This window comes from Alosa pseudoharengus, unplaced genomic scaffold (assembly GCF_046254945.1).
Source record: "Alosa pseudoharengus isolate Yale_2024_CS ecotype anadromous, Long Island Sound unplaced genomic scaffold, YU_APseudo_1.1 YU_APseudo_1.1_scf_20, whole genome shotgun sequence".
NCBI lineage: Eukaryota > Metazoa > Chordata > Actinopteri > Clupeiformes > Clupeidae > Alosa > Alosa pseudoharengus.
The window spans coordinates 31,528,261-31,540,418 of record NW_027468664.1 but is presented as its reverse complement, the minus strand read 5'-3'; the positions used below and the strand labels follow the sequence as shown (position 1 = coordinate 31,540,418).

General features: G+C 41.3%; 1 protein-coding gene and 1 non-coding gene across 2 annotated transcripts; both read right to left on the bottom strand.

The window, feature by feature from the left end:
- Positions 1 to 1,543: 1,543 nt before the first annotated feature.
- LOC143136405 (uncharacterized) lies at positions 1,544 to 5,996 on the bottom strand. The gene is made up of 4 exons (XM_076297114.1): positions 5,762 to 5,996; positions 3,823 to 4,656; positions 3,051 to 3,083; positions 1,544 to 2,574 (listed from the first exon to the last, which is right to left on the bottom strand). The coding sequence occupies exons 1-4, from the start codon at positions 5,775 to 5,777 to the stop codon at positions 2,525 to 2,527; spliced, it is 933 nt and encodes a 310-aa protein (XP_076153229.1). The 5' UTR covers positions 5,778 to 5,996; the 3' UTR covers positions 1,544 to 2,524.
- On the bottom strand, positions 3,485 to 3,620 carry LOC143136873 (small nucleolar RNA SNORA15). The gene has a single exon (XR_012989470.1). It is a non-coding gene; the product is annotated as a small nucleolar RNA SNORA15 (small nucleolar RNA).
- Positions 5,997 to 12,158: the final 6,162 nt, after the last annotated feature.

Sequence of the window (12,158 nt, the reverse complement as noted above, 5' to 3'; positions counted from 1 at the left end):
GGACCACCAACACTGCATCACTGGCGAAGAAAGCTCAGCACCGCCTGTTCTTCCTGCGGAAACTCAGGCGAGCAAGTGCTCCACCAGCCATCATGACCACATTCTACCGAGGCACCATTGAGAGCATCCTCTCCAGCTCTATCGCTGTGTGGGGCGGAAGCTGCACTGAATACAACAGGAAAGCCCTGCAGCGCATAGTGAACACAGCTGGAAGGATTATTGGTGCTTCACTCCCCTCCCTGAAGGACATTTACACCTCCCACCTCACCCGCAAGGCGACCACAATTGCGAGTGATGCAAGTCACCCCGCTCACAATTTGTTTGATCCACTGCCCTCTGGGAAGAGGTACAGAAGCCTGCGCTCCCGCACCACCAGACTCACCAACAGCCTCATACACCAGGCTGTTAGAATGCTGAACTCTCTCCCCCCTCCACCCTCAGCCACATAACACCCTGGACTTTTGGACCCACAATGGCTGCCTTGCACTACTCCACTTGCACTACTCCACTTGTACACTTTGCAACTTCTTGTCCTGTTGTCCTGAAAAGACTTCTGAACACACTTCTGCTGCTCTTATATAACTTGCACCACTATGCCACTTGCATACTTAGGTCAAACAGAACTACCTCAGCCATTTATTGGCCTGACTTTTGCACTATTATATTGACTGTCTACTGTATGCACAATTGCACAATTTCAACCCAAATTTTGCTGCTCTTATTTCTTCATTGTATGTGCCTTCTTATTTACTTTTTATATTGTTTACCTGAATGTTATGTTTGTCTGTGGACCTAATTGGTAAAATATGTCTTGTCTCCACCGTGGGATAGTGGGAAACGTAATTTCGATCTCTTTGTATGTCTTGACATGTGAAGAAATTGACAATAAAGCAGACTTTGAGTGCAGCACCTCAGTGCAGGTGTGAATCCAGCTGTCACAAAACTGCTAATTGATTTCTGTCACAGGATCCTCTTCATACATTTTGAGTCTTTCAAATGCCCATGGCAAGGCAGGTCCCTCCCATGCCTTTACATTATGCCAGGACCATAGCTGACTTTCTCTTTTTTTGCTGAAACTGGTCAGACTTACATTCAACTGTCCAACCTCATGTTGCACATGCACTATGAATTCTGTGATCACGGTAAGGTGGACTGCATCATGCAGTATCAGATTTTTAACAACACATTCAGAACATGTTTGATGATGGTGGTTATTGTCCAATGTTTATAACAATACCAGTGGTATTAAATGATTTCTAGTGTTGCGTGTACATCTTGTGAATATGGATAATAGTGTGATTTTTAATGTTAAGAGTTGCAATTAGTGAATAACCTCCATTGAGAGATGGATAAACTCTATTTCTGAAATCTCAGAGGTTGATAAACTGTGTTTACTTGCTCTTAGCCTCCACTACATCCCTGGTTGCACTCATCTGAATCACAAAATGCTGCCCCCTTCTGGACTTTTGGAGTTTCTTCACCCTCATGCTTGAAGCCAACAGGGTATCCAAAATGGAAGTAAGCCACAGACACGCACATTAACTTAGTTTTTATTGATAACTTTTTTATTTTAAATTTTTCAATACTGCTGATTTACCATCAAAACTTCCTCCAGTGTAGTAGGCTCTTTTAATAATATAAGTTTCCATTCTAACCCAAAACCATAACCCATAATAAAATCAACTAAGATCCTAGACTGGGTATATGACTGACATTCAACCAAACATTGAACTAAATTGGGTGTGTCAAAAAAAAAAAAATATGGTTAATACACACCACACACTCAAAAAAAGGGCACTTCCACACTGTGCAAGGTGCACCTACGTAAACTTGTGGGGAAAGCACATTTAGCAATCCCTATAGGGGACCAAAAAAAAAAAAAAAGTATATGAAATCAAGTGTGAAAGGGTATTTTGGGGGAGGGGGGGGGTAACTACAGATATATTTTAAGTCTGTGCTTTAAAAAAATACAATCAGTCTGAGAGGGCTGTAATAGAAAGCTCTGTTCACAATCACAACGGATAAGAAAGTGCTTGATTGACCACTCGCATCAGAGGGGACTCCTGAAAATGGAAGGTAAATAGGACATCTTAAGAATAAAACTGTAGTTCTTTACAATAAAATTACAGCTCTTAATACAGACCCATCTTTAAAAATTCTCAATTTTTTTTATGATGGTTTTAAAAAAAGAAAGGGGGGGGAAGGGACTGATGAGGCTATCCATTCGAGCGATGTACATGAAATCAAGTTCACTGAGGCAGGCTCTGTTGTAAGGCAACCGAGAAGTCCAAGACTTAATTCTCTCTTCAAGGGATAGGATCAAAGTGTTTCAGTGTGGGATGTGTGAAAAAGATCAACCTGAGTGCAGTGTGTATATGTTTTATGTGTGTGTGTTGTGTGTGAGTGAGTGTATGCATGTGAGAGCGCAATATCATGGTTGTACATACAGGTGTATTTATGTGTACATGTAAGGAGAAAAAACAAAACAAAGAAAGAAAAGAAAAGTGTTCTGTGCGTCCTGGTGCTAGGCCGGCTGCTCCAGGGAGTTCTTGTACCAGACCACCTTGGCTGGATCTGAAAGGAGACAGACAACAGCTGTTATTGAGGCCCTCTGAAGGATCTCCTGTCCAGTCCAGCATCTGACACAGACAGGTCTGGCCTCACTCACTGGACAATTACCTGGAAATGTACCACTATGCCCACTTCTAACCTCCTACCGACTTAAATTCAATTATCTCCAAACTGATCATGTCAAGTTATTATGTAAAATGTACATATATTTTCAGGATAATTTTGAGTACTGATGCCATGACATATGCCAATGAAGCTCATTGTGCAATGGGCAATATTTGAAACTTTTTTTTTTTTAAAACTTGCCAGTACAAGTTATTTTGATGTTGGTTTTACGGTCATCAGGGTAAATAATCTGTGAAATAGTCCTGACGCATATTTTTGGTCACATCATGCAGCCTTACTTCTCTAATAAGTCAAAACATTAACTTCACTGAAATGGATGTCGTGGTTCGCCTAATTATCAATGGATAGCTTACCTTCTTTCTGTCTGTTGTACACAGTGTTCCATTCTGAAAATGAAGAGACAAGTCGTCATGAGTAAGGTTTGGTATGACCAAACAATATTGTTAACAAGAACTGTTAACAATACATAGATCCTGAACTCTACACATCAAGCAAAAAAATAAATTAACAAAACTCTACAGGACAGATATATTGCTTTGAAATAAGACACAAGGAATCTGAAGCCCTCTAGAACAGCCCAATAGACTGATGTTGAGTAAAACATTGCCCATGAACAAAAGCATGACTGGGTCATCAATCTTAGGATTGGTATTTGCTCTAGGCATTTTGCTTACCTACTTCATTTAAAAAAAGAAAAAAAACAAAAAAAAAAACAAAACAAAAAACAGAAAGCAAGCAAGAAGCAAAAGAAAGAAAAATAGACCAGGACCTTCCTGAAGCCTGTGATTTTTGTGCTCACTGTCCCTCTAGTGATTAGACAAGTTTGCCTGACCATATATGAACACAAAGGACAGTGAGAGATTATCTTGCATGGTGTCTGACTGCAATTACTACGGTCAGAGCAATGCAGAATTCAGCCGTGCCAACAAATAAACATATGAATGGATTCATATCCATGTTTACAGCTCAAGGGGAAAAAATAGGCAGGTCTATCAACCTACCTATGTGTGGGTCTGTGAATTTCGCCATCATGTAACCCTCTATCTTTGTGAATGAGAGCCTAACTGAGGCAATCCACAGTGCTCCAGCTTTATATTCTACCATAGGCAAAGGGAGGCCTCTCACCTTGGACGTGGTATTGCATAGCCTCTACCAGGTGACGACAGGTGAGGAGCAGCTCTCCGGAGCTTTCGTCCTGTCTGTTGCACAGCTCCATGGAGAAAGAGGACGTAGCAGGGGCTGGAGGGGTGGTGAGGGCAGGCTTTTCAGAGTCCATATCTCCTGTGAGGGGGTGTGAGGGGGGAGCGGGGTGGTTGGCTGCAGTTTCTGGCGTGGCCTGGGGTGTTGGGATCTGGGCTAGGTCCGGGGCCGCAGTGGAGGGACTGTTCTCGGCCGGCCCGTCGCTAATAAAGCTCAGCCCCCACTGGTTCTGCAGCAGCACTCCAATGCCGGGGGGCTCCTCGGTGCCCCCCGACGCGCCACCCCCTGCCTTCACCTTGGAAGCGTAGCTCACGGCCGGTTGCAGCTTGGCAGGGCTGTCCTTCACAGGGAAGGCTGGCGGAGGCTTGAGCAGAGACAGGCTGTCCTCCACCCACCGGGCCTTCTGGACGGGGCCGTGCCTCTGGGCTTTGTCACCGCTGGGGCGGCCGCCTACCCTCAGGCTCTCCCGCCGGGGGCCGCGGCCTCTGGTGTGGCCCCGCCGCTCCCTCTCACGGCTGTGAGCAAACGTGAATGGCTGGCCAGTCCCGTTCAGAGTGGCCTCGAGCGCCGATGGGGAAGCCTGTCTGCTTTGCTTGTCAGGCCCCGCAGAGCAACCTCCTCCACCTCCACCACCAATGCCAGAACCTGGAGAAAGGCGGCGGTTCCGGATGTGAGGCTCAGGCTTAGGGGGCGAAACCAGAACAGCAGGGTCACACAGGCGATCTGACTCACATACGGCGTTGTTGGCCTCCCAAGAACCTGAAGAAATTATTTCAAAATCACACATTACATCAATGCAGAACTAAACAAATACATGAATATATATTGTCAAGTTATAGGCGTGCTTGGCCTACATTTTAAATTGCCTAAAAGGCCAAGTTGTCGTTTAGGTTAATTACTTAAATACAGAGCCGCATGGAACCATCATTACTTTTTACCAAGCCAAACAAACCCTGAAAGCATATACCGGTTGGTCATTTTAACGGGGCATTAAAAAACGTTGACTTCTGCTTAGCGCCGCCGCGTTATGCAGTCTATGGTTATGGCTAACGTTAACTAAGATCATCAAATCAACTAAGAGTGCCTAGGCTAAACACACGGGACATCACATCGAAATAAAAATAGGCGTAGGTCTACGAATCTTGTGAGCAGAACACTGCTTCCAGATGTTCTGACAAGGAGCAGAAGCGAGCAAGACAGCTAGTAACGTTACCCCAACGTTAGCCAACTACTTTTGGTGTCAACAACAGAAGGGCTGGCTAGCTACCAAGTTAGCCAGCTAACGTTGGAGAAGTTCACTTCAGTAACGTTACATGTTTTTGAGGCCGTATAGGGTATACTTGGTGTATTTTGCCAGTTGCAAGTCATCGAAACGTGGAGTTCGCAGCAGGACAAATAATACACATGGTCATGTAAGTTCAGTTAACCGATCCGGATTGAAAACTGTATGATAGGAATGACTAACATATGCTAGCTAAGATTAGCTGCTTGGCTACCTCGCTAGTTGGCAGACGTTTGCTAACCAGCTTACTTCAACTGAAAAAAAGAAAACCAATTATTCCGATACATTGACAGCGACTACCCTTTAGATTAACGGTAGGAATATGTGGGATTTTTTTCAGTACATTGACATTACAAAATGACACATTCAAAATAGATGGGATATCTCATTTACCCAGAACAGTAAAGTTTCGTAAGCCTGACCGCCTAACGTTAACGTTACTTCATTCAAAGCGTGCTGACAAACTGTCTACCCAGCTAGCAAGCTAAGTAACTCTAGCTGGCGTAGCTATCATGGACAATTAGGCAAAGTACATCTTTTCATATACCACAATTTCCTTATTGTCGAGAAAGAAACGCTCACCTGGTTTAATATGCATATCTTGAAGTGTTGCTTCCCTATGAATTTAAATATAGCTAGCGCTAATTACAGTTTCAGACAGGACGGCGTGTTGACGACTTCAGGCAGGGCCACACGGAAGCTACAGACTGGCCGGGTGGAAGTGAGTGTTATCGCTTCCGGTTATTTGAGGCGCCAAGAGAGGAGGGAAGAATCGCGAAGGTGGGCGGAGAAGAACCTCCCTCATCCCATAAGAAAAAATAGGTCTATGCCCCAGCCCTCCCCAACAGCCAAAGCCAGCTAAGTAATGTCAAACATTGCACATTTGAAAAACAGGCACTGCCATCTATATCACCTTGTCTTGGGGAGTCCTCAAGAATGCTCTCATTCTCTAACTCATCCTTTTTACTCCTCCAATTTGTAGATAATGAGCTGCTTGATGGTAAGTGGCCTCTCAATCTCTGCTTGCGGGATGGTTTCCTATGCTGGCTGTTCCTCTGCTTTTTAGCTCTCCCATTAGACACACTCTCATCACCTGTGCCTCTATGTCTATCTGTGTGCAGACGGAACAAGCTGATTCCTTCATAAGGCCTACATTCATTTTGGTCTGAGTCTCCCTGGTCCCGGCTGTGATTCCTTTTACTCCTTTGGCTCTCAGTTGGTCTCAACTCTGCCTTGTTTTGACATGCCCAGTCACCAGCGGCAGCGCTATCTTCCCTCCAGCGCCAGTTGGCCTCATTCTGCTTACCCTGCTGGAGGTTTTCCCAGTCTGCAGACCTCGTCCTCCTGTCTGCTGCTGACACCCTGCCTTTGGGCAATCTAGTTCCCCCATTCTGCCTCCTAAACTGGCTGTGATAGGTTGCATAAGGCACACTGTCCACAGGGTCTGTGTCTGGGGAGTTACCGGTCTCCCTGCAGTAAGATTCCTGAGATGTCTTGCATATGATATGCTCTAAAACTCCCTGATCTGTGTGATTATGCTCCTTGCTCTCAGTTGCTGAGTCATAGCCCTTTGGAACAGCTGAAGGTGCTTCTGATGGGAAATCATTCAGTCTTTGATGTTTCACATTCTTTTCCTCCACATTTTCACAATTTTTTAACTGATCTCTGATTTTTTCAACTTGTTGGGAATTCTCTGAATGTATCTCCTCAAAATGACCATCTCCTGTGGAAGAAATAAATATATAAGCTTACAATTCAATTTACCTTCACAGTTTTATTGAACAACGTCTATGAACAGTGTAACCTTGGCTAAACATATCAACATAGATCTCAATGTTATTTTGTATCACTCACCAATGGTATTTTTTTCTATAACTGACTTGGTTGTGATATTTCCCATTTTCCTTTCTGAGTCATTTCTGTCATCGCTTTTAATGTTCTCACAATGTTTTCCTTTATTCTGAGCTTCTAGGTCATCCTGTTCAATTACTTCCACACTTTGACAATTTTCTTCAGGGCTTTTATCAGAAATATTGGAATCATCAGTGACTTCCTCAGTTTCTTTCTGGGCCTCTATTTCCAGCGCCAGCTTAGTTGACTCTCCTTTGTTTGCCTTACACTTTTCTTTTCTTTTGTCTTTGCTTATCTTACCATTTTTTTTTATTTTGTTGATCTTGGTCTTATTCTCTGCTATGTCTGAGGGCAACAGTTCAGATGCAGCTACTTTGAATTTGTCACCTTTGTTCTGCTTCATTCTTTTAAATGTTTGTGCCTCTTTGGCTTCCTTTATCAAATCTGCCTCGTGCTCAGGCTTCACAGTATTCCTACTCTCTTCCATTTTGTCGGCACTGGTTCTCTTTCCACCTCCTTCACTGTATGCCCTCTCACGATTTAGGCACCGTTGATGGTGGACCTTTCTGGCTCTCTCTATAACTCTCTCCCTGTGGTCCTTGGTGCTCTGGCTTGTGCGAGAGTAGACATCATCAAAAATCTGAGTTATTGATGGCCACGAGGCAACCGGTGGACCTGGCCGTGGTGATAATACCACATCAGGCGAAAAACTGCTGTAGTGGTAAGGCAAAAGGCTCATACCCCTAAAAGGATGATATGGGTTTATGGATTCCTTTTTGCCCTCTACATCATAACAGCCGTTGTTCTGTCTGTACCCAGTCCAATGCTTTTTCTTCATAGAGGACTTCAATCTTCTCTGCTCCTTTAAACTCACACGTTTGCCCTTGGCTGTTCCTTTGCCCCCGTTTGGGGTCCCCTGCCTTGTCGACGGCTCTGCTTCAAAGCCCTGGGCACCCAGCAAAGCTTCGACCTCATCTTCATCATCATTCCAATATTGAAGAATTGTTCCTTCCCATGGCTTTCCAAATATGTTCTGAGATGGATCTCCATAGTATTGACCCCTTTCTTCATCAAGGTCTGGAATACAATAACATAACAGTAATGATCACTTTTGTACTATATCTCTGCTACAGCTAGCACATGTTAGCAGTATTACAGATCCGTGGTCTATAATAAATAAAGTCTATCACTGAATTTATTCTAACATTGACATGTTTAAGTAGTAGCTATAACTTTATGTTATGTACAGTATGTACTGTATGTATTACTTGTTCACCACAATTAGAAGTTTATGTTTAAACATTTTACAAACAATTTTAGAGTGCCTTACCCAAAGAGCATATTAAACAATAGAACAAAGCATACAATCTGACTTTACCCCAATGATAGCCGTGCCAGGTCTTGAGATCTGCTAATTGGTTTATTGTGCATTTGTAGGCTGTACCTAGCAACCCAAAAGGTGTGGATCGCTCTATTCCACCACCCTCAGACTCCATCAGGTGTTTTTTAATCTGTTGGTTGGACAGCATGTGCAGACTTTCTAAATGGGTCCGGTTTGTAGTTTCACACTAAAAAAACAACAACAACAAAAACAAATGACAAAATAGTCATTGACTATTTAGTTAAAATAGTAATTCACTATTTTGTAGTTCTGTACGTACAATACAGTAAGTCTACAAACAATGTGGTCTTGCCTACAGGCTAATCCTTTTCTTACTGTAAACAATCAACTCTGCTAGAATAAAACAAGCTTCATCAGTCAATTAGGATCAACATAATGACAAAGAAGTAACTTAGATTTATATTATGTCCAACCTTGGGGGTTTTCCCCCGATAAAGTCTGACTTAATGTTAGGAGTATTGACTACTATTCGAGTTCAAAAGGCACATTTTGTAATGCAATGTTCCTTTGATAAGCAGTGAAGTCTCCAGAGCTCTAATAGGTGCTTTCCTGTTCAAGATAGGAGACATAAAGAGTGTTTGATCATGTTTAAGTCTATCAAAGAACTTCATGCTGATCAATACCTCAGTGTTTTGTATGGAATCCTGATCAGTGATAGACTGCAATCTACTGTGGGGAATGATCCTAATTTGTTGGAAGCCAGTCGATAGTATTATTTGACTAATAAAGTCATCAACTGACTCATCTTTTGACATGCACACTGTGTTTCCTAGAAGTGGAACAATGTCCTAGAAACAAAAGAAAAAAATTGGGTTTATTTAATAAAATGTGTTCCTCCCTCATCTACAGTATGTGAACTATTCATGATTACGGTTTTCTACACAGAAAAGGGAGTTGTGCTACTGATATCTTTGAACATTTCAAATGAATATTTTCATGCACACTTCCTCAGTCCATATTCACTATGGACACCTGTGAATACCAGAGACAACCCCAAATACACCTTCAAACGATTCTACATGCATATCTCAGTGTCTGAACAATGTACTGCCTTATGTAAATGGCATGGCATGCTACAGACTACATTTAGAATGATGAGTCTTTTAACATTTCTTGACAAAACTATCACTAGAATGTAGATCATTAGGCAAATAATTCCATCGACAAGGAAAAGTCTTGACTGTGACCTCTTAGTGTTGATGGATAATGAAACAGATACTCAACAAAGGACCGGAGGGGTGTAAGGGGATGTAGAGCTGCATTCTGGCTGCTATAGGAAGCCAATAAAGAGTAGCTAACAGAGGAGTACATGTTGCTTCTTTGGCTTATTATATAGACCATGTGCTGCTGTGCTTTGAGTAATCTGTAATGGTCTAAAGACTGAAACCTCTGTAGTTCTGTATGCAAGAGGGGCTTTCCTCTATGTCTATCCTTTTCAAAACAGACATTAAGAGTAGCCTACTTGACCGTACTCAAATCTATGAAAGAACTTAATGCTAATCAGTACCTCAGCATCTCTGCAATCCTGATAAGTGATAGACTGCAATCTAATGCAGGGAAAAATCCTTCTAGGTCTCAGTGAACTCCTCTGATGACCAATGAGCCTCTCTGAGATTAATTCATGTTTAGGATGTACTGAATTCAGGGGATTACCTAAATATGGAACAATTTCCTGGAAACAAAAGAACATCAATATTGATAGTGTAGTAGGCTATTTGTTTCTCTCACTTAGGCGACCAGCTCATAGGAGGCTAATTCGAACAGATAGCGTGCTCTTGGACCAGCATGTGGCAATTCAGATGTGGATGATATTCATTCACTGTGCCCCTACTTGTCTCACTTACTTGGTGTTTATGATGGAGGCTTTGAGCTGGTAGACTGGGACCCTCAGATTTCTCAAAATTGTAAAGATTTTCTGTTGGTGTTACTGCATCATATTCAGTATCTTCACTGCGTTCAGAAACTTGACATGCTATGCTCCGTTCCTCTGAAACAGCTGACTGTTCTGTGGATTTCTGTCCAGTTTCCTCCTGGCACTCCCCTTCACTAAATTTATGACACAATTCTTCAGCTGAAAGTGCATTTATCTGCACAGATTCTGCAATAAGGTATGTTACCTGTGTAATTAAAACAGTAACGTTAGACTAGAAGCTAGCGAGTCTGTCCAACATCCCAAAAATCGATACCCCACTGATTTTGGCCAGTCCAACAAGTTTCAACAATAACGTTAACCTGTAAACTAGGCCTTGTGACCAAATTATTATTTAATTTTTGCAAGCAAGCATAGGCCTAACGTTACCTGTTATTAACATAAATGTGAACATCACAGGTAGGCTATTGTTAACTTCAGGTTCATTTAAACCGAAATACATTCAGACAGAAATTGTGAGCTGGCTGGTTTGCCATCACTTGCTGCAACGCTAGCCTGTGAATTAGGAGTGGCACATTATGGTTAACATTAGCATAATTTATGCATTTTGATACATAACACGTTAGCCTACCTTATCCATTCTTGTTGTTCCTTGTAAGCACACGATAGGTCATAGCGAAATATTTATTATGAATTTCTTAACGTTAGATATATTTTCTTGATCCTACCATTAGAAGCTACCATAATCCGATTAACAATTCAATTTTACTTCAGCTAATTTACATGTAGGCCTAATGTAAAAGACATCATCGTAACCGATTTCATGAAAAACAATCCAAATGCTCTGGGTAGTCTTGGCTATAAGAGTTAAATGTTTGCATTCAAATAACATCAAACGATTTAGAATACCACATGGATCAATATTATTCCAAAATATTATGAATAAACAGGTTGCGGTATCCAAGGACACTCACACATGCGCAATGCTTCATTCAATGCTAGCATTCTAGAGCGCAATACTGTAAAATCTGTGAAAAATATTTCTAGGCTGTCTGTCTAGCCCTTTCGTGCCCGTGCCGAACATTTCATTTTTGGTGCTGGATGACCTCCTCACACAAAAAACCTTTTTTTTGTGTGTTTAATACATACCATCAATGGGATATACATACCATTGTAATCAGAAGGATCAGTTCTATGAAATGATGTAAAATACATATGGTAATGTTGATATAGTAATGAACAGTATTTGAAAATCCTCTCCAAATGTATATCGGAATTTGTCAAAATTTAATTTCATTCACATAAAAATTAATTTTCATCATATTTCTCTACAAGATAGAGTAAAATATAGAGTGTATGAAATGTTCAGCAAGTTGTGGGCTATTTAACAAAAAAGACTGTATTGGAATATCATTAACCTTTCAAAAGTTATGATAATTTTAGTGATCAGTGTAAAAAAATGCAGGAAACGGGATTTAGAATGTTGACAGAATTCACATTCACTTTCTCACCAACAACATAAAAGTATGCATAAAAACTAATAATCAAGTCAGAAACAATGGTTTAGATGTATTTGGTCTATAAGAATAAACCATTTATTTGTATATAAGCAAATGCTACAGTCAATAAGAATGACATTAAAAAAAAAACATACAGTACCTTACCAGTAATACAGGAAGTAAGTATACTATATTCATTGAAGACCATTTCGGAAAAGAGACATAAAATACATTTGATTCAACAAATACAACTTCCTTATATAAATCAGTATAATATGAAAATTATATACATATATAAAATGTATTATTATTCATGAAAAGCTAGGAATACAATCAACATCACTCAAAACTCAATGT